The following is a 24032-nucleotide window of genomic DNA, read 5'->3' as shown; positions in this document are numbered from 1 at the left end:
TCGATAATAATGACTCAAATTTTATAAAAAATTTATTTGAAATTAATTAAATATTATTTGATGAAAAAAAATGTTTGAAAAAAAATTTTAAGAGGAAAATTTTTTTTAATAGACAAGTTTGTGTTTTAACAAATACGTAAAATTTTTATAGAATTAGGTATGAAAAAAAATATAAAAGAGTTATAAGTTTTATAAGATAAATATTTCATAAGACTACTAAAGATTTACGTTTTATAGATGTATATGTTTAAATATTTGTGAGTGAGTTAAAAGTGACTAAAAAAGTTCACATAAATATAGTGTATAAATGTATACGTATGTTTGAGTTGAGAATATTTTATAAAATTAGAAAAAATTAAAAAAGTTTATAAGTATTAATTGTGAATGCTTAATTTGATTGTATATTTATAATTTTTTATAATTAGTATATCTTTTTTTTCTTTTATAATCATAAATCGATTGGATCGAATTACGTTAAATTATTCTCTCGTGTGATTATTTGATTTTGTTTTCATTTATTTAATTGATAAAAAAAATTTTCATCTCATAAGTGTCATCAAAAGTGTTATGATCCCTGACACAATCAATTGATAAAGAATTGGTCCACACGCATTATCAGACAAGTTTCTTATGCTTGTCAAATAAAAAAAACAAAAACATTAAAAAGACAAGGTCCTTGTGATGGGTCACAACCAAAATAATTAGAAGATAGAGGCAAATGAGTGGCACAACAATCGTCATGTTATTGGCACAGCATCACAAATTGACAATGAACAAGGCAATTTATGTACCACTTGTATCAGAAATGGTGAAATTTTGATGAAAGATCCCATTTTTGATAGTTCTGTCAATATTGCTACTGTTATTGATGTGATTTTTCTGCATAAACGCTTTGCAAGAATGAGGTTTTGGGAATTTCCTTAGAGTCCAGAGAGATACACAATGGAGATCGGAGATGATCTATCTTTCGAAAATCTTCATGCGTGGCTGTTATTGCAAGGGAAGCAACCACATGAGCTGTGGCCAGAAATATTTGAGTTATTATTGTTCATTCTCTTCTGCGCCTGCTGAGTTGCCCTTTGCATTTGCTCAGCATGTTGTTGCTGGGCCGCTGCTCTCCATTCCTCAGCTTTTCTATGAACAACTGCCATTCTTTTCATTAATTTCTCTTCTAAGTTTGATCTCATCTTTTGTATTTTCACCTGAAAAGTTCAGTTCAGAACATCATATACCAAATACAATGTCAGTCCACGAAGGGATTATCCGCACATAATAGAATAAATCCAAGTCAAATGCTTGCATGACCCTGAAACTAATGAGGTGTTAGGCTACTGGGCCATGTTAGTAATTCCTGTTCTTTTTTCTGAATAATCTTCATTGGCTGTATACACCCTGTTTGGATAGGGTTTAAACTAATCAGCTTCTTAGCCGTCATTATCTTTTGCACTACAGATTGTTGGCGGAGTGCAGGAGGCAACAAGTGGACAAACAAGGAGTGCAACCTTAATTAAATAGGCGGAAGCTTATTTTATTCAATAATACCTAAAATCCAAGTTTCCAAGCAGGAGACAACCCAGCTTAAGTAAATATTCCAATTCCCCACGGATTTCTAAATGCTTGATCTTCACATGGGCTTACAAGTTACAACCACCACAGTAGCAATATAAAAATAGGGACTTGGGTACTTTTAGCTTTCTTCGTATATATTTAAGAGAGAAGGATGCAGATAAAAGCATATTGAATTGAGGGTAGACACTCCAACAGAGGTGGACTAGTCAAGAAAGCAAGAGATGAAAGTGTCTTAGAGTTGCGAGTGGCTCGAGGAAGAAAAAATCCATTAATAAGTTTGGATAACACTTCCAAAGATAATCCACATAGCACATTCAATTGACGAATATGCATAGAATGCACAGATAAGCTTTACTCATATTTAATTTCCAATGTAAAAACAAGGCCTCACCAAATGACTACAATCATAACTATTAACCCGTAAAGGCATCTCACTTATTCCTTTTGATGTACAAGACTTCGTTAGCAGTTAAAGATAATTGCATCATTAGTTGCTGTGCCAGTTGCAGTGGATGAGAAAATTCAAAATTGCAGCAAAAGAAATTTGGGTTCAAAGGCAACCATTTAACTTTAAAAGTATCAATATCATGAGTTATAGTACAACAAGTGCTAGAATAGGAACTAGTCATGAGATCGAGAAAGTACCTCAAGCTTTCTTGATTGAGCTTCTGCTTTGGCACTTTGAAGGTTCAGCCAAGCTTGGATTTTTGCTTCCTCTCTCTGATACCTGTGACACAAATAATAGTCATTACTGATATGCTACGTAACAGAGATAATGATAATAAATATTTTACCTCATTACCTCAGGCAGAATTTTGTCCTTTCCTCTTCTTCCCATGCAGCTCTTGAATCGGAAACACTTTTCCTGTATGCACTGCCTGTTTCGAAATGTCTAAGGCTCTTTGATACTTCTTCCTCCTCCTCTTCCCTTGAGCTCCAATTGGATGTGATAGAGTCATAATGCGTCCCCAGTTGCAGTTTAGCTAGATGATATTCTTGCAGCTGGGAAATGTCAATCGTGATATTAGAACTATTGGAATTAGCGGATGCCAATGGACCTGACCTGTTAGCTGGTGTGTTATGCCGTGCAGGTGATGAGCTCTTGAATGGTGTGTGGCATCTAGAAGTTGTGGAACTTCCTAGTGGAGTCATCTCAGTCCCAACATTTTTATGTTTAATCTCATGGGATACTTCAGTGCCTGCATCTTTCATGGTTTCACAGTATGAGTTTCTGAAAAGAAACCGTTCTCTTGAGGGCTCCGAGTATCCGAAATTTGGTAAAATTGGTTCTACCTCATCCGTGAACTTATCTACATTAATGATTAATAAAATAAAGTGTTGTTCAATGTTAACCAAAATTTATACCAAGTCCTCTCCAATTAGTATAATTTATGTATAAAACAGTGATATACTAAATATAAGCTTTCAAGAAACTATTTCACACTCGGCATTGGATGGATTGCCGTAATCACAAGGGAGAATTTTATTGATGAAGAAAATATTGCAGTGTCTGGTTGTAGAGTTAAACTAAATAACAGTTCTGCACATGGGGACTAATTGTGTTTTTCAGCTCGAAATCGAAAAAGGTAAACCACAAGATTCAAGACCCCATTTTCTTTATTCTTTATGGAGAGGGAAAAAGAAGATAAAAAAGAAGCCTAAATTGTTGATTCTAATCAAAGCACTGACAAACCATTCTGGATTTTGTTTTTATCTGAAAAGGAAAGTAATCAAACAGTGGAACAGTTCAAAGTACTATTAAGCTTATAAAAAGGCAAAAAGGGAAAGAAAAAGACTATCATAATGACCAAAATTTTGGTTAAAGTTGAAATGTAGTTAGATCCTACCTTTTAGAAGGACATCTGCAGAGCCTGGGTTTCCACTAGAACCTGGGGTTGGATGATGGTGTTCCAAAGAAACTGACCCTTTAAAGCTTGTGACAAACTTTGTAACCCTTTCCTCAGTGACCCTTGATTTCTCAGAAAATACCTCAGTTTGATGCTTAAAGTTATCACATTGTTTAATCATCTTTGATGATTCAGGTGGTGGCTTTAGCGTATGGGCAGGAGACTCATAGCAAGAGCTGCTGATTAACCATTTCTCTGCATCATCCCACTTTGAAGGAAAGCTCTTCCTAGCATGATTGCCACCACTGAAGCTGAAAACTGGCCTACCTGGTGTAGAAGGAGCTTCCAAAACTCTCCTTTGTGTTGTGACTGAGTTCACTCCTTCTCTTCTTCTCTGAATTGAAATATCCAAAAACCCTCCCCCTCTGCTATCTGTGTTGTTATTAGAAGTCGCCATTGGAAATGACTTGACAAACTCAGATGTCTCCTTGAGATTAAGCTTGCAAAGTGGGTCAGGAAAAGTGTCAGCAAATGGGTTGTCCTTGCTTTGTCCATAAATGCTTGCATTAGTCTCCAGCGGTTGTCCATAAAGACTTGCATTACTCTCCAGCGGTCGGTCCTGAATTAGATGAAAACAAATGTTATGACAGATAAATAAGAAAGACGAGTAAAACAAATGCGGGATCTTTAAGTTCATTACCCCATTAGATGGAAATGAAGGTGGAGCTTGAAAGTATTTGGGACCCGCAAGATCCATGTTTTGTTGAAGATAACTGATTTTGTGCTTAGCTAGAAGAATTTTCTTGGATGTACAGCAGTTTTCTTTTCTTTTCGGTGACTTTGGTCAAGTGGATTTGCCCAGCCACATCTGTTTTGATATGCTAATACTACTTCAACCGTTTCATGAGAAAGCGATTGGAGAGAGTCTCCAACAAAGTTAGCTCTTCGCTAAACAAGAAAAAAGCTTTGACTACTAGAAACTATGGACCAATAGACTGTTCATGAGACCCACATGGGATAAACACTTTAACAAAGCTTTTATCTCTGTCTGAATGCATCTCCATTTCAAAATGAAACAACAGTGACACATTGTCCTAGTCTCACAGAATTAGACAGAGAAGCTAGGAGACGAAATAGTACTTCATCAAAAGAAGAGGGACTTTGGGAGGTGAACATAATTTAATACTACAACAATGGTTAGGCCCAAAAAAAAAAAAAGAGAACCCTTGAGTTCTTTACTCCTGAGTCATCAGTTCTGAGCTGCATTCCTGCCTTTAAAGCAAAGAAATGACAAGATGAAGGAAATTTTTTATTGGTTTATATATGTCTTTGTATTCTTTCTGGGAAGCTTCTTATTGGATTTTATCTCTAGTTCAGATTGAGTATTTCGTGGTTCATGGGCTTACAAGCTATTGCATTGCAGGTAAGCACTAGTTAGAACTTTTGTCTCTCTTTGTCCTTCCATCCATGTTACAGAATCCTTTTCTTTTATTTTCTTTTTTCCTGAAGCACTTTCCATTGTCCTCTTTAGTTTTAGCCTTTTAGGATAATTTCTTTTTGAAAGAAAATTGATTCTTTGAAGTTTGGATAGTTGGGAGTTGGGACACATTTCAGTCCAAATAAATACTACTGCTAGGCCTAGGTAAATAAGCATCTCTTTCAAATTTCAGAAAAACATACTGAATCATGTCAGTTGACATATACATATACTATAATTTAATAAATACAGTGTTTAGTACTTTGGTTCATTAGCATCTAGGGTAATACAATTATGTTGATTGTTGAACTCTTTTTTTTTGTTTTTTTTTGGGTTCTAGGAAAAAGGTCTACAGAAATCATAAAAAAAAAAGCTATATTTAAACACCGAAAGTATTGAGGCTACTGATCATTCATGGTTGATAAAGAGACTCATTGCCACTACTTAAAATTGATTTGGTTCATCTGAAACAAACCACCAACAAGTTTGATCTGAAATTCCAGCTCACTTTAATGTCATTTAAATCAATTGTATAGAAGTAAATGATGATAATACAGTTTGATGGTGTTTTGAGATCTTATGTTCAAGTTTTAACATAGAGTTGAAGAACATAAAGAAACAGGAAAAAAAATTTTTTTTTCTAATATAACCAAACTAGTGCATAAAAACGAGGATAAAAACTGAACATAAGAAGCTGTAAAAAAAAAAAAAAACCAGGGTAGAGGAGCTAGAGTTATATATTATGCGGACCATCCTTTCATTGAATACGAAGTAAATAAGGATAGGCCCAGAAAGGAGGTTAGCTCATAGTTATGGGATATAAACCTAGGACCAACCAGGTAGCTGAACTTGAATCCATAGTGATTGGGCTTACCAAATTTTGTTATGTGTTTAAGTCTAATATGATAAGATTTTGATTTTTCTTATTTGAGTATCCGGAATTAAAAAATTAAGAGTTGAACATTTCGCTAACAGATCACTTGATTGGTCAATATGATATGAATGGCTGAATTGAATGCCACCATTTTCCCAACATAGAAAAAAAAATTATATTTCCATACTATCTATGCTCCTTGGAACTCCTTGCTGATCTTATATACCATTTGATAAAGTAGTTTCTGTTGACAAAAGAGGAACTAAAAAGAAGAAAATTCCATATATAACAAAGCAGTGGATATTGAGGTTAAATTGATAAGATGATCTTGCTCATTGATCTTCTAAACTTAAATGATTATCTCATACCAAATTATTTTCGTCAGCATCAAACAAAAGCAAAAGCATGCAATTTATAAAGGTTTTCCTTCTCTTTCAAAAACTTTTTTGGTGACATTTTGTTGGATCACAAATCTAGGTTCAGTGATTGAATAGAGAAGAAGATAGGCGTGGTTAGAACAAGATCTAAGTTCTCAATAATGGGGTCTAATTTCTTGGTTTCCAACCTGCATTCAAATGGATGTAAAGAGTATAGTTTTTTTTTTTCCATTTTTTTTCATTCTCCGAATAAAATTATAGGTTTTGAATTTATAACTGTTTCTCTTATCCAATTATCAGTCTGCCTTTACACACCTACTAGAAGGCTAGAAATGCGATGGGTTGGTAAACAGATAATGGAAAGAGTACTGCTCCAAATAAACATTTCTGCTTTGCCTACGTGTAGCCCAAAGAGTGCCAAACCAGCAAGCATTATTTGACTCTTTCTAAATGAATTTGATACCACAAGAATTATAATATCTTATCATTTAATTTCCATGATTAAACTTAGATGTAATCTTAATGCTTACTTAATGACAGTTTCAAGGTCCAATGTTGTCAGCATACGATAAGAAATTACATTAATCAATAGTTTAATGGAAATTCTATGGCGTAATACGTATGCTTTCCGCTATTGTTGATGAACAGGTTTTACTTGGGGGAGATTTTGCTTTTTCAATTTTGACTTTTGATAGAAAAAGTTAGAAGAAATTATACAAAAATAAACAGTTGAGGTTGATTGATGGGAAAATTTTTATAAAAACAGGTAGAGAGTGCTGCAATTGAAAAAAGTATAGTTGCTGTGGAAGAGAAATCAAAATATCCACTGGGAAGAGATAGCATAGCCTTGTTAGCATGGATATTTCTATCTTTTCAAATGTCCATCAATCAGGTTCTTATTTTTTTTTCCTCCAGAATTCGAGACCCTTTTCCATTGAGATGTTTCGAACAGATGTGACAACAGGTAACTGTTGTGTAAAAACGTCAAAAATCAGTTCAGTTTGGTTCTAAAATCAGGTTCCATATTTTTACCTAGAAATGTCAAGAAAAGTTGTAGTTTCATATATGCAGACAAGAAAACGAAGGGAATTAACTCTGAAATAATGTGAGTAGACCCACCAACAAATTCGATAGAAAATAAGATGCTGAATCAACATGAGGCTGACTCAGGCTTCCTCAGCAGTAACATGTAGAAGATTAGCAACAAGGAACCCATTTACATATAAAAAAATTCTGATTATAAAGCCATGACAAGACATTAACTTCCTAATAATTGAATATGGTAACCGATGCTTTGTCATTTTCCTTCGTCTTAGCTTTAGTTTTTCCTTCCTTAGTCTTAACAAAAACTCTCTGCTCTTCCTTTCATTCCCCTCCTCCTTCCCTGTAATATGAGATCAATGTCTGTAACATGTTCTTTTCCTCTTCATATTCCAGTTAGAACGTCTAGTCCACTTATAAAACATGCCAACAAGATCGTGATGCTTCAACACAATCAAGTTCCTGGCAAGAAAGCATCCACACTTCAGATCAGATCCTTCGCCAAGAACAAGGTCAACTTCTTTTTCTTTTCCTGTTAGTATTCCAATTCATATATTCTAGCAACCCTTGTCTTCCATGTTTCTTGTTACTGAAGCTAATGAAATCTTTGCAACTGAGTAGTACCCGTTGGACAAGAAACATCATATAGATTGTCTGACCAACATGAATGTTTGAATGTCTGCCTCATCTTTTAATAGGTATTCGAGGATCAGTCTCAGGGTATAATCTGCTATAGAGATGAAAATGGAGAAATAGTTTGTGAAGGGTACGATGAGGGGCCTCGTTTTCCTCAACAGATTCCTGGAACATCTTATCATCTGAGGTAAGAACCCTGTTTCTGGTACCTTGTTATACCGTATTCAAATTACTTTGACCTTAGCTCCTGTAGTCTAAAATGAAGTTTTTGCTAATGTTCTGAACCCAGAGATGCTGAGATCCTTGATCTTCTTCAAGATAGATGGCTTCAAATTGTTAATGGTGGCGGAGTCAGCAATGCTAATAAAGGTGTTATCATTGCGCAAGATGACTCCAAGTGAATGATTTTAACAAGTTCCACTAATAGAAAGCCTGCCTCTTACCAGATTCCACAGATTTCATGAAATAATTGTTTCTACAGCATGTAACAAGAAAGACACTCCAAGTATTAGAGATTGTATATAGATAGCTAAAAAACCTATTTCTCTTGTAATCAATTTGTTTTTGCATTATGATGATTAAAGCTCACAGCCCCTTTGGGTTTTTTTGTTATTTTTCAATCGATTACAGGCTAACAGCTGCCTTGCATAGATTCTTGTATCCTAAAATTTGACTGTAGGGACTGCCATTTATGTGATAAATGGTCAAACAAATCAAAGCTTGGAACCTGTCATTGATGTTTATAATAGAATAATTTGATTGCTCTGATTTATCACTCGTCTGGCAAAACAGGATCTTCCCTATTATCGTATACAATCATTTGATTATTTTTTTCTTTTTTGGCAGTTGCTGACCAAATTGTACATGAAAATATATCAGCAAAAGATGAATCCTGCAAACACTTAATAGCCATTCAATTCTGATTCATCCTGACCAGTGTGTAATAAGTACATGACATGATGACGGGAATCACAATTCCTTACATCACATCAGCATTAACTTTTGTAAATGAAAGCCACAGCAATTAACAATGAGAAGGCAACATGTACGCACAAGGGAAGAATATATGAAAGACTGGGAATTCACCAAAAGAGTCTAATTCACTGTGGTAGAAAGGTTGACATAAAAAACATGTACACGATGGAATGCTAAATACAAGAATAACTATTTTGTACAAAAATATCATGCAGAGATCAAGAAATATTGGACCTCAGACAGAAATTTCCCTGGCTTTAGACAGCCTTGTTTCGCATCTCCTAACAAAAAATTTATGGCTCTCTTTTGGTGTAAAAGAAAAATTGCCCTCCAAAAGAATTCAAAAATGGAAATCAGTCGTATGAACAAAGAAAAACAGAATGGGAGAGTTGACTCCCAAATTACATTTTTTAATATATAGTTACAGACTCATAGAATCACTTAACTGAGGTCCCGGTTTGTCCATTCTCTTCCCCTATATCTGACTGAGATCTGCTTGGAATGGTAGGAGGAGACCACTGATCTGGGATCATTAGAAAATAAGTTGTCATTGCTTTCCTGAACCTTTTCTTGTATTGTTTTGGTGAAATTACAGTTGGTGATGCGTTCTTTGGGCCACCAAGGATGCCTGAAGCCTTCACCCAAGTTTCAAGATGCTTATCCCAGGTATACTGCCTCAAGAAATCAATGATTCCAAGAACTAACTCATGCTTCTCTTCATCCACTCCAACCAGTAATGAATAATCCATCACATCGCTTGACTGCATGGTGGAAAAGATAAAGAAATGAGTAAAATTGGATGATGTGCACTTTAGTTAATGTAAATTAACAATGCATGAAATGCGGATAGATCTCCAGGCATGTAAACTATGCGCCTTCCCTTCAGTGGCCCATGCACACAAGCAAAGATTAAAACTTACTGCAAGGAAAGCAGCGTCATTCCAGACTGCTCTTTCCAACAACCGCTTTGCTTTATTATCCACAAAAATAGGGGAAGTCGACATTGATTCAATCAAGTTCTGATCTAGCAGAACCTTGTTGCTGCCACTAGAATCAGGATTATAACGAGATCTAGAAGATCCTTTGAGATCATATAGCCGTGTGACACTTCGTCTAAACAGAAGATTCTCCATAACCAAAACATCCATCCTTGATTCTTTCCCACCTTTAAGTTGCTTTGTTGTAACCTTAAAAGAAAAGATCAACAATAAGAAATAAATAATGATCCCAGAAAACATGTGCAATTTGCCATCTATAAATAAGTGAACACACTCTTAATACCATCTCATTCCTAAAAGCATGAAAAAGCAAAGGTCTTCTGCCCTTTCTAAGTCCTCTTGACCATTTTCATTCAAAAGTATCAGCAACTAGCATCAAAGACGAGGGCAATTTTTAAATCTTAAAAGATACCATGTTACCCTCGGAGATAGCTCTAACTTTCAGCTACTTCTTCTCAAGCATTTTCCTTCCTCAAATAGAAAAATGCTCTTAGCTTATATAAATGTCAGTACCTACATAAGTATAAAGAGGTCAAGCAGAGTCTTGCCAGAATGCACATGCAGATATTGTACAGGAGAAGCAGCAATGCTGTCACCTGACTGCCTAAGCCACCGCTTAACTTCCTAGTGGGCTCATAACACTTGCTGAGTTCTAGGTGGTAATGGTAGCAAAACCTATTGAACTCGCAAACTGAAAAACTGCATAATTTTGCATCATAATGCTTCAATTTTACACACAGGCAAGCTTCAATATGTAGGCTTATACTTTATTTATGCAAAACAACCTTATTTCTAAGCACATATTAAACAGAATAAGCAGTCTATTAGTTAAAGGCAACTATGGGTAAGTTCTGGCTTTCAGTTATTTGGGCATTAATAAGATATATTATGATAGCCAATATTACAGATAATGTCAGGATTGTTCCAGCATTTTTAAATGGTGACCAAAATTAGCAATTTGTCTTGTTTATCCAGTGGAATAGTGATTATGATATGTAGCATTAGAGCATCTAAAGCCATAGGAACAAGCACCTGATAAATACCAAGAATCTTTGCCAGGCATGTTGGACTTCCAGAACTAATTGATTCAGACAAGTACTTGAAATATCCAGGAGCAAATTTTATAAATGATTCCAACTCTGTCTTAGTGACTTGTTTAATGATAAACCGATCATCCAGGGTCTTTGCAAAGAAAACATTGCTCTTGCCACCCTGAGCTCCCCACTTCTTACAACGACTCAGAGACCTTACAAAATCTAGTTCGGATGGGCAACACATTCTTCTTAATGCTTCAAACCACTTTGCATAGTAACAAGTCACAGTATATTTCACTTTATCAGCTGACCCATCATCCCCAAAAGACACCCTGACATGCAAAGACTTCGTACAGGAGAGTGGGTCTATAATCACGGAGCTGCGAGTTCCAGTAAGGTCATCTGTTGAACCAAGACTTCTATGAGGATCAAAGGTCATCTCATCAAGAGAATGGAATGACTGAAAATTCACTGAATCAGGTAAGGATACTGAGGCCGTTAAATCCCCACTGTCTTTAGGTCTATCCCCATCATCACTTAGCTGGAAATGGTATTCAGGTGATGCTAGAGCATATGATATCATACTTGTGGGCTCATCATCATAAACTGGAATAACGGTGTCATTAGCACCCACAGGCAAAAGCAGCCTAGCCCCACCTTGCAGTTCCAACTCTCTAAACAATGAAACATAGACCGGATCATACTCACTGAATGTATCAAGCTTTGAAGCACTTCCTAAAATGTTTTTGTTCAGTGAACGGTAGAAACTTAAGAAAGGCGTTCTTAACCAGCTTACAGAGTCTTCAACATTTTCAGAACCTCTAGTGGACGATGCAGGTGAAGGAAAATGAAGAGCCTTTGGCACAATCTCTTCTTCAGAATGGTCTTCCAAATCTAACTCCTCTGTTTCTGCACCTAGAGCAGCAATATCTGCGGCAGCAGAATCAGAAAGTGAAAATGAAAATTTCTTAGGTTTTACAGTTTCTCGCTGAATTTTGCCTGTCCAAGCAGCATCAAGGGTATCTGACAAATTTTCTATAACAGGAAACTGGCCTTCAGACAGGACCCGCCGAACATTTGCCTCAGGTTTCTCATGGTCAGATTGGTCATACATGCTTTGGCTAGCAGAAAAATTACCATAGTCTTTGTTTCCAAGATTTGAATTTTCATTCATGTCTGGTTCTTGATGGATTACATCTGACAGATTAGTGTTGCCATTTAGTTTTCTTTGGTCAGAGTGCCTATTGAGCTTTGCATCCACAAGAGCAGAGTCACAGCATTCAGAGCCTTTTCCAAGTTCCAGCATATCCATATCCTTGTGATTCTCACTATCAGTGAGGGATTTCTCCTCATGCCCTGCAATTGAATTGCTGAAACTGTCCTGGAGGCTATAATTTTCTAAATTGGCTGCAAAAACCAGGCGGTGGTCCCACATATAAGATTGGAAAAGTAATTGCCTCTGCAACCGGTTAATTTCAAGAATATCAATAACAGGTTGCCCTTTTCTCACTTCCCTTTTCAAAGCCTTTTGCAATGATTCCTAAACCAAGGCCAATAACAATAAGAAAAGAAATTAGAAACAGCAATGAAATTTTGACATTTGTTTTTCATAAACCTTTTTCAACTCAAACTAACAGAAGCAAGGGAAATTTAACATTTTTTTCCAGTTATAGACCCATTAGAGTTTTCTCCTCTAAATATTTTTATCTACAATTTTCTGATATGTTTAGAGAAATTTCTAAAGGTTTTGTTCTTAAACAGAATTACATTGATTGAAAAATAATGCAACTATTCCCCCAAAGAAAAAGGCTTAATGGATAAATTCAAAGGGTTGTAATGGTTGAACTCTACACATGAATTTTTCAGAAAATATTTTTCGAATATCTAAACATCTTATATTGACAAGTACACAAAATATGGAGATAGAAATTTTCTAACAGTTATTTTAGCGCCTGAATTATCAGCAGTCATACTCATTGACTTTACATGGTCAACATAATCCACTGGCAATCAGGCATAGACATAAAATCTGTCTCACTAAAGCAAAAAATTACAACACATAAAGGAAGTCTCACCTCAAATTCCAGCTTCTCCTTTTGTAATATTCTTTCTAGTTCAGCAATTTGTTGTCGCAATTCAGGTGTTTTCGTAATCCTATTAGGTGGCCCTGTGCCAATTTTGTTTTCAGCAATTTTACTTAGGGAATTGAGTACTTCAGAAAACAGAAGTTCTGCCCGGTCAACCACCTGTTTATAACAATAAGAAAAAAAACTACATTACCCAAATGCAGAGAGATCCAAATTGGCTTCTTAATAAAACCAAAAATTTATCCTTGCACCTTATCTGTTTCTTTTCGTATCCACTCCTGATTCTCATAGCCAAAGTCAAGTTTTGGGGTTGGAAGGTACACAGAATGAACGTCAATTGATGCATACTGAAAGCAGGCAACCATTCTCCCAAATCTGCATATATTTAAATAGTGAGAGAGAGAGAGAGAGAGGGGTAGAGATGATGGATGAAGTTTTTTGCCACTAATAATTCCGGATATTTTATCAGCTAGATCATGACCTACATCATTCAATTATAATAGATCAAATTTATAATCAGCTCACTAGAACATTTACGAAGTCTCTAAGACCACTCAAAGTGTGGGAAAACACTTATTTACAGCTGGTTGTAATCTTGTAATCTGTATATTTATATTTGTATCTCTAGAATTAAGTATTTGTATTACTAGAATTAAGGAAGATTTAGTTTCCTAGTTTAACCCCTAGTTAGTTGTATATAAACCTAAGATTCTTGTATAATTGGAGATAAGCTGTTTTTCAATATACATTCAGTTTCCACATGGTATCAGAGCTTTAGGCTCTTCTTGGGAAGAAAAATTTTCAGCCTTCATTGCTGACTTTTTTAGGCCTTCATTGCCGAATCCTGTTTAGGCCTTCATTGCCGAACCCTTTCAAAGAAAGATATCACTATCACCCAATTTGAGGAAATGTTCACTGGGAAAATCACTGGAGTACTACAGATGTCTCAGAAACAAGGAGAGTTCAACAGGGAAGAGATTGAAAAGCTGACAAACTTATTGAAAATCCTTGAAAAGCCTACTATGGTATGTTCTTTGGGTAAAGTTTCTAGTTCAGGTAAAGCTTCCGGTTCTCATGGATTAAATGTCTCGGCTAAGCCTATTACGAGTTCTTGGGTCATTGACTCAGGAGCTACAGACCACATGACACATTCCCCACAAAAGTTTAGTACATATAACCTGTGTCCTAGTAATAAGAGAATTGTTGTTGCTGATGGTTCACTTACCACAGTGGCAGGATTAGGAGATGTTCAAGTTAATCCCTTGTTTGTTCTCAAAAATGTTCTTCATGTTCCTGAATTGTCTACTAATCTGATATCTATACAAAAACTTACCAGAGATATGAATTGCAAAGTAACTTTTTATCCCTCTTATTGTGAATTTCAGGACCAGAGTTCGGGGAAGATGATTGGACTTGTTAAGGAGAAGGATGGACTATACTATCTTGAGACATCAAATAACACAAGTAATATCAAAAATAGTTTACCTTTGTCATTTCTTTCTGAAAAATCTTCCAATAAAGACAAAATCTGGCTTTATCATTTTCGTCTTGGACATTCTTCTTTTGGAACCTTGAGAAACATGTTTCCTTCTTTGTTCAAAGAATTAAATGTTGAAGATTTTCATTGTGATATTTGCGAATTTGCAAAACATTAGACGTGTGTCTTTTCCAATCAGTAACAAAAGAAGTTTTACTCCCTTTTACTTGATTCATAGTGACATTTGGGGCCCCTCTACAATTCCTAATATTTCTGGTGCGAGATGGTTTGTTTCATTCATAGATGATTGTACTAGGGTCTCTTGGGTTTTTTTACTTAAATCCAAATCAGATATGAATAGTGTGTTTTTAAGCTTCCAAAACATGATCCAAAATCAATTTGGAGTAAGAATCAAGAGATTTAGGTCTGATAATGCAAGAGACTACTTCAACCAGAGTCTATCCACCTATTTCCAAAAAGAGGGGATTATCCATGAGTCATCTTATGTTAATACTCCACAGCAGAATGGAGTGGTAGAGAGAAAAAACAGTCATTTATTAGCCACAACCCGAGCCTTTCTTTTTCAAGCAAATGTACATAAATCTTATTGGGGGGAAGCTGTTCTCATTGCCACACACATTATAAATAGGTTACCTTCAAGAGTTTTGGGATTTAAAACTCCTATGGAACTACTCTCACAATTTTATCCCAACCTCAATATCACAAACAATCTCACACCTAGGATATTTGGTTGTACATCATTTGTTCATGTTCACAGTCATAACAGGGGAAAGTTGGATCCAAGAGCGATTAAGTGTATTTTTGTGGGGTATTCTTCAACTCAAAAAGAATATAAGTGCTATCATCCTCCTACCAAAAAATTTTGTGTCTGTAGATGTCACTTTTGAAGAAAATAAACTATTCTTTACTCAACCTTATCTTCAGGGGGAGACTTCATTCATGGAAGATAAGGATAAAGACTTCTTTTTGCTTGATTTGCCCCCTTCTTCAACATTTACACCCATTAATTCTTATGAGTCGAAACCTGTTTCTGCTGAGCCCATGTCAAACATTGAATTTGAGTCTGAACCCATTCCAAATACAAAAGATGTGATAAAGGATAATATTGTTCTTGATTCTATGAAGGAATTACAGGTGTACTCAAGAAGAAAAGTTTCACATCCTGAACCAGTGCCAGTCCAAGAACCTGATCCTAACTCTGGAAATGAGGTAACTATAGTTTTTGACTCTATTTCTCAAAATGAGCATGAATCTCCTAAACCTATAACTAGTGATTATGATTTGCCTATTGCCATTAGGAAAGGAACCAGAGAATGTACCAAGCATCCACTATACCCAATATCTAATTTTGTGTCATTTGAAAAATTCTCACCATCCCACAAAAATTTTATTGTGAGCCTAAACACTATTTCTGTTCCAACTACATTATCTGAGGCATTATCCAGTGAGAAATGGAGGCAAGCCATGAAAATAGAAATGGAGGCCTTAGGGAAAAATCAGACATGGGAACTGGTAGAGTTGCCTAAAGGAAAAAATTCAGTGGGGTGTAAATGGGTTTTCACTGTAAAATACAAGGCAGATGGTACTTTTGAAAGGTATAAAGCCAGGTTAATGGCTAAGGGCTACATTCAGACATATGGAGTGGATTACCAGGAAACCTTTGCTCCAGTTGCCAAGATGAATACAGTTAGGATTTTGTTATCATTGGCTGCAAATTTCAATTGGCAGCTTCAACAATTTGATGTAAAGAATGCTTTTTTACATGGTGATTTGGAAGAAGAAATATATATGAAGGTTCCACCGGGATTTGGAGGTCATCTAGAAGTAAACAAAGTATGCAGGCTAAAAAGGGCTTTATATGGCCTTAAACAGTCTCCTAGAGCTTGGTTCGGGAGATTTGCCAAAGTGATGCTAGCAATGGGATATAAACAGAGTCAAGGAGATCACACATTGTTTATCAAGCACTCTGATTCAGGGAGAGTCACAGTTCTATTAGTGTATGTTGATGATATAATTGTAACTGGAGATGATGAAAAAGAGAGAGAATCTCTAAAACAGTATTTGGCTAGAGAATTTGAGATAAAAGAGCTTGGGAGATTGAAGTACTTCCTAGGAATTAAAGTAGCTCACTCACGGCATGGTATTTTTATCTCACAATAGAAATATGTGATGGATCTTCTGAAGGAAACTGGGAAGCTTGCATGTAAACCTGCAAATAACCCTATAGATCCTAATCATAAAATTGGAGAAGCTAATGAAGATGCTGTTGTAAATAGAGAGATGTACCAAAGATTAGTTGGAAGACTCATTTATCTCTCACATACTAGACCTGATATAGCATATGCTGTGAGTGTGGTAAGTCAATTTATGCATAGTCCTAAAGAAGTGCCTTTACAGGCTGTCTACCGTATATTGCACAATTTGAAGGCCAATCCTGGGGGAGGTATCTTATTCAAAAGAGATTCGGGGTTAGTTCTAGAAGCATATACAAATGCTGATTATGCAGGTTCAGTAACTGATAGAAGATCTACCTCAGGCTACTGCACTTTCTTAGGTGGTAATCTTGTGACTTGGAGGAGTAAAAAACAGAATGTGGTAGCAAGATCAAGTGCTGAAGCAGAGTTCAGAGCAATGGCTCAAGGAATTTGCGAACTACTATGGTTAAAGATTATCCCAGAAGACTTGAAGATCAAGTGAGATGGACCAATGAGACTCTACTGTGATAACAAGTCTGCAATCAGCATTGCACACAATCCTGTGCAACATGACAGAACAAAACACATTGAAGTAGACCGGCATTTCATAAAGGAGAAACTAGACAATGGGTTGATTTTTACACCTTATGTATCAACCAAGGGTCAACTTGCAGATGTGTTGACTAAAGGTCTCAGCAGTGCAACATTTCAAGAAATTATTTCCAAGCTAGGAATGGAAAACACCTATTCACCAGCTTGAGAGGGAGTGTGGGAAAACACTTATTTACAGCTGGTTGTAATCTTGTAATCTGTATATTTATATTTGTATCTCTAGAATTAAGTATTTGTATTCCTAGAATTAAGGAAGATTTAGTTTCCTAGTTTAACCCTTAGTTAGTTGTATATAAACCTAAGATTCTTGTATAATTGGAGATAAGCTGTTTTTCAATATACATTCAGTTTCCACACAAAGTCATGCTATGATTAATATCATCTGACAGAGTTTGTATGGCAAAAATAATTGATAATCCAAACAAAATATATAATGATGGTTAATGACACAATTTTGTCAAAAAAAAAATAATGACAAAATGTGGCGAACTATAATTCTATGGGTCAACAGCCTGAACAAAAGCCATGTTTTAGCACATTCTTTATGAGGGCAACTATTTGTACTCATATATGATATTTGGTTAATAAATAAAAAAACAATAGGAAAGAAAATTACCCATAGAAACGAAGACAATCTCTATGTAAAGAATGGCCACAGCTTGCAACCCTGCTGGCAGCTGCATGGTTTGAAAAACTCAGCTCCAAAAACTTCCCAAAAGATAAACCCCAAGCAGCATCAGACATCACTATTCTGTGAGTGGCCGGAGGAAAACCATTGGTCCTAGGACATCGCAAGCATCTGTGCCACATCCAGATCTTGCCCTCTCTTTCACCAGGTAAGAAAATGTCAGGGAGTTTCTTCACAGATATGGTGAGCGTTCCCTGTCGATGTGTATAACAGTGAACATGTGCTTCCGAAGGCATGTCACAAGAATGGCATTGGTAGCTCTGAAAAATCAGCAGTCTCCTTAGTTTCAAGAGAATTGCTGGGGTCAGTACGAAGAAATATATAAATGCGAGGGGGAGAAAATTTACCTGATCGAATAAATGATCCCGCAAAAACCGACCCAAAGGTTTATCAAAACTGCCATAGTACTTGATTCGAAAGAGATGGGATCTTTCACAGACAGTCCCTTTCCACACACATCGGGATGATAAAGATGCCAAAATGCTCTGATTGTCAGAAGGTGAAGGAGGAAATTCTTCTTTTAATGGTCTTGGCTCCTCAGAATGGTTATTATGGTTTTTAATATCTTGTTGCACAGATGACACCTCTGAACCAACTGGTTGAATTTCAACCGCTTGAATTTCAACCGCTTGAATTTCAACCGCAGTGCTATGAGTCTCTTGGTTAGTGTGTGCCATAGAAAATTGTCCCAAAGATTCTAATGGCTGAACACCACTAAGAGTGAGACAATTCTTCATGAAAGCTGGCTCACTTTTGTCTCCAAAAGCTTCCATCATTAAGGATTCTTTGGAGCCCATTTCATTTTTCTTGGAAATTGCATCTGAAATTTTCTCAGAAGTAGATGATAAAATGGCAGTTGACTCTATCAAAGTGGGTCGTACAGACCACAAGCTTGCATCATTAGGTAAACAAGATGGCATAGTTTCTTCTATCTTCCGAATATTATGACTGATGATTGATGACGGAACACTGTTAGCTCTTTGTGGTTCACTACAATGTTGAGTTTCCTGCGGCTTTATATTGCCAGGAATAGTAAAACCAGGAACTGTTGATATGGACCTCACAATGCTTGATGGTTTATCCAGAAGTGCCACAGTAATTGGAGAGTTCAAAGGGAATTCTGGCAGAGAGGCTCCTTCATCAGCAAGAAATGACGTCTCCAAAGCCAAGTGATAAGCTGCAAAAATCCCATATTGGACCACATGCTTGACTTTCTTCAGTTCATCTCCATTTGCACCTCTAAGTAATATCTGAAGCAAACAGATATATATTCAGTTAGACTAATAAAATGATCCACCATACCAATAAATTTCACATAGACCCACAATATTGGGAACATAAATATTGTCTCCACAAAAAAAAATCAGAGTAAATTTTAATTTCATCTGCTGTTATTTTCCATTTTCTTTGGTTTTTGGTTAGTTTAAATAACTTACAGTGCAACCCAATGGCTTTGGGCAGCCTTCAAAATACATTAATGTCTTGACCAATTTCTTCCCTCCTTGTCCAGCAGATCCAAGATCTTCCATGAACCTCTCAACATGAAACTTTTCACAGTAACCCAGCTTCTGAGAAGAGAGATGATCAATTGAAGGGATTATTGGAGCACCTGTGCAGCGTGCAATGCGTTCTAACAATGGCCTCTTGATATTGAGAACAAGAGATATGTCTTTTTCAAGAAGATATTCCTGGGCAAATCGAGAAACTGCTTTCTCTACCAGAAGGATATTGGGTTTATGTGCATGTATCTTTGCTACAGCCATCTTCAAATGGTCCATTTCCTGGTTAAAGATGTCAAACCAATAACAAAAGACAAAAAGTAGAATTTAGAAAAACATAGTAGCTCGTGGAAATAAAAATCAGTAATCCAAAACAGAAAGAAACATATAAAAATGAAAAACCTGCTGCAACAAAGTATCAAAACTTGACAATAGGTTAGAGACCCGCTGGTATTCAAGAGCTCCACCAAGGATCAACAACCGAGGTTTCTCTATTTTTGAAGTCATTCGTCGATGAGCAACATTTTTCTTGCAAACAACTCCTTTGAGAACCATACTATAAGAGCCATAGCAAAATCAGAAATAGGAAAAAAAAATGTTCACAAACAGTGCAGTAGTATAGTTGAACTGAAATGTTAGTATCATGCAGCAAATGAAAGTGATGAAAGTGGTGCAACTGATAGTCTAATGTCAGTAATGTACTATTACGAAAAATTGCAGTTTACTCCTAGCTTGAGGTAGCAGATCTTGGCACGTTTAAGCAGGGGCAGACAGTGAGGTTTCAAAGGTTAAAAGAGAGGTATCTCCACCTAGTTGGCAAGCCAGTCCTGACTGTATCATCTAATTATTTTGTTTTTCAAATATTTTATCAGTAATTGATGACTTTCTCAAGTTGCTGCATCATATGTGAATGTGGACAAATGGAGAAGAATCATTCAAGTAAACAAGTTTTTTACATTTTGCTCATGATTTAACAGTGTCTATGGCAATTTAGTCGAATAAGATTGTTGATTGCTCCATCTCTTAATTATGATAGATCAGGAGTAATGAAAAGTTGAATTTATGTTGTTAAGTAGCATATCAAGAAAATCCTAGCACAAACTTCTCAGATTTACACAAGGTATTAAGTTAGGAACCTGCCATTCAGAAGCCAGACATAAGGCCTCAGTCTGTACTTCGTTCATATGCTGAAACCTTAAAGAGCAGGTCAAGGGTTGATAAAGACAGAACATGATTATCCGTTTTACAAACCAATCATAGTGGTCATCTCAGTGATTAACTAATTGAGATATTCACATTGATTAGAACAAAATGGTGTAAAGAGTCAAATAGAAACATTTATTACTCTTGTGTAGCATTTACCTCTCACAGCGATGTCCGGAAGCTATGCATTTCACTTTAAAATATCCACCAGGGTCCATCCCTCCCCCTTTGCTTCTGTCTGGCTTCAAAAGGGTAGCAGCCTCCCAAGAAAGAGCAGTGATGATCTCCAACCAGCCCTCTTCACCATTTTCATCACTCACAGGAAGGTCCTCAACCTGTAAAAGCTGAGCAACCAAGGCCCTAAAATGTCCATCAACTATATTCTTCATTGCTTTCTTGTGCTCCTCACTTGACCTTTCCCTAGTGCGAGACTCCCCACTTCCAAAGCTGCTTGAGTTACGCAGATGTCCCCACTCTCCTGTACCATCCCTATCATCATCATCATCAAACAGAGCAGCCTCCCTCTCATCTTCTTCATCTTCTGGTTCAGGAGGGAGCCAGAGAAGTCCATTATTTTCAAAATCTACAGACTCAGCAGCATATAAAGAAGATGATGCTTCACATTCATCCCCATCATGTTCATCTTTCTTAACAAGCTGTGATAACCCTTCTGAACCCGGTGAAGGAAAACCGTGGTTCATCGGAGAACTGCTTAAAGTTTTTGAGTCAATATTTTCTCTATGAGGATGAAATTTATGTGACCCATCATCATTGCTCATCTGATCAAAGTCAACAGGACTATAGTAGACATCAACAGGACTATAGTAGCCATTATCTTGAGAGAAATGCTTTGTCTCAGAATCAGAGAGATATAAGCTGTAATCATCGTCCTCATCATCACTCCTGATGCTGAAAGAAAGCAAGCAACAGGTAAGTAATCAGAATAGCACATTGAGACCTTTTTCTCTCTAACTCTTCCAATTGGTTTAAATGGCTACTTATTTTTCCTTTCCCTTTCTCTATTTCCATTTTTAAGAGACCTATTCAGTAGACAGTACTGATAAAAAGAAAAAAAAACAATAATACTGATAGAGATGCACAAACACATGTGCATTCAGATGTCTGAGGGCCTAAGACAAATATAAAGAATTAAGTTATGCTTGATCAATAGGCAAAACTTGAGAAAGAGCAATTAAGAGCGCAAGATCATCTGACCTGTTCAATGCAAACTCATATTGGTTAGAAGATGGATCTTCTGCATCCATAATAAGATCATTGCTCCTCTTTGGTGCACTCTTGTCAGGTCTATCCGTGCTTTTATTCATTGCAGACAGTTGATGAGGGTTGACAATAGACTTTGGTTGCACTTGTTGATATGGTCCAGCTGGATATGGCACTGAGCTAAGAGTAAAACTACTACTGTTAGCAGTGCCACTAGATTTAGTGCTGATAAAACTAGTGGCTGATGGTGAGGTACTAAGATCCTGGTTGGGCACCGGCACTCCATCATTAATAGTAGTTATGCCCTGCTCCCATTGCTTGAAACAATAATTACATACCCGAATCTTCTCCCTCTCTTCTTGGGGGATCCTTGAATCATTAGATGGTGCAGGAACTGAGTTTGCTGTACACTTGGCACAAAAAATTCGGCCACAGAGCCGACAATGGTGTCTACGATTAAATATTGTGAACTGGGAATCACAATCATAGCATACCCTGCAGCTATGATCAGGCATCCAAAAATCCCTTGACACATTAGCAGGCTCTGATTGCCAAGGGAGCCACGACTTTAGTAAACTAACTAGCTCAGAAAATGTCTTGTTAGGGGCATCCATCTAACAATGATCCTACTGCCCCCACTCATTATGCTATGTTCATCTGACACTCGTAACAAACCATAAACTAAATAGCATGCAATTCACCCCAAATGAAGACAAAATCCCACCAAGAGCAACAATAGAACTTTGAAAATTTTACGAATCAATAACCAACTATGTTGTCCAGCAATCCACCAAATCACCAATCAAAGTAACTCTTACTTCTCCATCTCATTCCCAGAATGACTATATAGTATAATATAAACAACAAACTGCTGCCAACTTCATTCAACCCTGATCCAAAACACTGCCCGGCAACCCAATCTACTCTATAATTCAACTATAATGAATTCAAATTTTCGACATATGCACCTGAAAATTCTTCTATCTTCAAATTCTTGAACCAAAAACTAGTTGAACAAAATCACAAATTGCAAGAAGGCAGACCTTACAAAGGGTCAAAGACTGACCCTCAGTCACTACAAATAAGATCAAAGCACGCCCTTTCTCATGAACCAACTCATACCCATCTGTCATCAATCACTCCCACGCGTAAATTAAACAAATCAAATATCCAGCAAAATATCATTTCCTCATTTCCTCATTACAACCAACAATAAATAAATCAATCAATCTTTCCCTTCCCCACAGATAAAAACAACAAATATATACGCAATTCAGGTTTACATACGAAACCGTTTTACCTCAAAATGCCAATCAACAACGTCATCATCAATCAATCAATGATCAATCTCATCAAGAATGAAGCAGCCAGCCAACAGATTCTCGCCAGGTCCGCAAACAGACCGTTATAAAGAAAAAAAAAAAAAAAAAAAAAGGTATGTAAAAGCCAAATGAAACAAAAAGCCACAGCCCAGAATGAGATTCTTTATCAAAAAAACAATAAAACGATAAAATTCTTGATCTTGATCATAAGCATCTCGTTCTCAATATCAAGAAAAGGAACCCCTCTTTTTTCTATTAAACAAATTTGTATCAAAACAACAGCTGAAAAAGCCTATGCATTGTTTCTATACAAAAAATAATCTGGGTATACTAAATATATATCTAATCTCACAATCTACAAAATTGAGTCAAAATTTTCTCTTTTTTTTCTTTGTTTTTTTGAATTTGTTGGCAGTGCTGATTCATATTATCTTGACCCTTTATCCTGTGGCAAAGAAAGCGACTATCCTTCAACGTGGGTACATGATATGAACTGTAGACTCTGCTGTATGTAAACAAAAATTGAATATTTGAGCAATTTTTTTTTGTAAAAGGACAAAAATGACCATGAAAGAGATTGTAAAAACAGACAAAGATTTTGTACTTACGTTGTAGATTTTGACTTTTGCTAAGGACAACTGTTTCTCACCCTCAAAGACGAAACCGCGTCTGCGGTTTTTTCCGCAATGATACACTCCAATGTTTAACTTCGAAGCTAATTCCATCTAGTTTTGGTTCAGGAAAGCGAAAATTTTAGTAATTATTTTTATTTTTTTAATAATATGATATGATAAGAAATATTTATTAGTTTTGCGTAGATTTAATTTTCTCTTGAAAATATTTTAAGACAGATTTTCTCACATTTTTAATTATTTTTTG

The 24032-nt window shown here is 36.2% G+C and overlaps 3 protein-coding genes across 7 annotated transcripts; 1 reads left to right on the top strand and 2 right to left on the bottom strand.

Annotated features, from left to right (window-relative positions):
- Positions 1-552: 552 nt before the first annotated feature.
- LOC111274188 (uncharacterized) lies at positions 553-4197 on the bottom strand. 4 transcript variants are annotated; one of them, XM_022858817.2, is made up of 5 exons: positions 4117-4197; positions 3417-4035; positions 2372-2879; positions 2215-2296; positions 553-1202 (listed from the first exon to the last, which is right to left on the bottom strand). In XM_022858817.2, the coding sequence occupies exons 1-5, from the start codon at positions 4171-4173 to the stop codon at positions 978-980; spliced, it is 1491 nt and encodes a 496-aa protein (XP_022714552.1). In that variant the 5' UTR covers positions 4174-4197; the 3' UTR covers positions 553-977. The 4 variants fall into 4 exon arrangements, 3 of the variants coding, with proteins under 3 accessions (XP_022714552.1, XP_089611487.1, XP_089611488.1); XM_089755361.1 differs by having other exon boundaries at positions 833-1202; positions 3417-4173; XM_089755362.1 differs by having other exon boundaries at positions 833-1202; positions 2372-2774; positions 3417-4173.
- A 74-nt stretch (positions 4198-4271) lies between these two features.
- LOC111274744 (uncharacterized) lies at positions 4272-8432 on the top strand. Its single transcript, XM_022859633.2, has 4 exons — positions 4272-4839; positions 7582-7697; positions 7884-8008; positions 8111-8432. The coding sequence occupies exons 1-4, from the start codon at positions 4740-4742 to the stop codon at positions 8220-8222; spliced, it is 453 nt and encodes a 150-aa protein (XP_022715368.2). The 5' UTR covers positions 4272-4739; the 3' UTR covers positions 8223-8432.
- Positions 8433-8902: 470 nt separating this feature from the next.
- Positions 8903-23740, bottom strand: LOC111274743 (1-phosphatidylinositol-3-phosphate 5-kinase FAB1B-like). 2 transcript variants are annotated; one of them, XM_089755360.1, is made up of 11 exons: positions 21826-23740; positions 20770-21519; positions 19810-19963; positions 19345-19689; positions 18256-19158; positions 17837-18168; positions 13167-13290; positions 12904-13074; positions 10827-12368; positions 9717-9983; positions 8903-9557 (listed from the first exon to the last, which is right to left on the bottom strand). In XM_089755360.1, the coding sequence occupies exons 1-11, from the start codon at positions 22443-22445 to the stop codon at positions 9234-9236; spliced, it is 5532 nt and encodes a 1843-aa protein (XP_089611486.1). In that variant the 5' UTR covers positions 22446-23740; the 3' UTR covers positions 8903-9233. The 2 variants fall into 2 exon arrangements, with proteins under 2 accessions (XP_089611486.1, XP_022715367.2); XM_022859632.2 differs by having other exon boundaries at positions 20770-21513; positions 21826-22588.
- Between the last annotated feature and the right edge of the window lie 292 nt (positions 23741-24032).

Source organism: Durio zibethinus, chromosome 26, assembly GCF_047325235.1.
Source record: "Durio zibethinus cultivar Kanyao isolate XHJ-2024 chromosome 26, ASM4732523v1, whole genome shotgun sequence".
NCBI classification, from domain to species: Eukaryota; Viridiplantae; Streptophyta; class Magnoliopsida; order Malvales; family Malvaceae; genus Durio; species Durio zibethinus.
Note: the sequence above shows the minus strand (reverse complement) of the source record. Positions and strands in the feature narration are given on the sequence as shown.

Excerpts from the sequence above, each read along its gene's own strand:
- LOC111274744 (XM_022859633.2), top strand. The coding sequence starts at position 4,740 with ATGTCTTTGTATTCTTTCTGGGAAGCTTCTTATTGGATTTTATCTCTA. Across the intron at positions 7,698-7,883 it reads GATCCTTCGCCAAGAACAAG|GTATTCGAGGATCAGTCTCA; the intron begins GTCAACTTCTTT and ends ATCTTTTAATAG. Across the intron at positions 8,009-8,110 it reads GGAACATCTTATCATCTGAG|AGATGCTGAGATCCTTGATC; the intron begins GTAAGAACCCTG and ends TTCTGAACCCAG.
- LOC111274188 (XM_089755361.1), bottom strand. The coding sequence starts at position 4,173 with ATGGATCTTGCGGGTCCCAAATACTTTCAAGCTCCACCTTCATTTCCA. Across the intron at positions 2,297-2,371 it reads AGGACAAAATTCTGCCTGAG|GTATCAGAGAGAGGAAGCAA; the intron begins GTAATGAGGTAA and ends TTTGTGTCACAG. Across the intron at positions 1,203-2,214 it reads CTCAATCAAGAAAGCTTGAG|GTGAAAATACAAAAGATGAG; the intron begins GTACTTTCTCGA and ends TGAACTTTTCAG.
- LOC111274743 (XM_089755360.1), bottom strand. The coding sequence starts at position 22,445 with ATGGATGCCCCTAACAAGACATTTTCTGAGCTAGTTAGTTTACTAAAG. Across the intron at positions 21,520-21,825 it reads TATGAGTTTGCATTGAACAG|CATCAGGAGTGATGATGAGG; the intron begins GTCAGATGATCT and ends GCTTTCTTTCAG. Across the intron at positions 13,291-17,836 it reads GATTGTCTTCGTTTCTATGG|ATTTGGGAGAATGGTTGCCT; the intron begins GTAATTTTCTTT and ends AAATATATGCAG.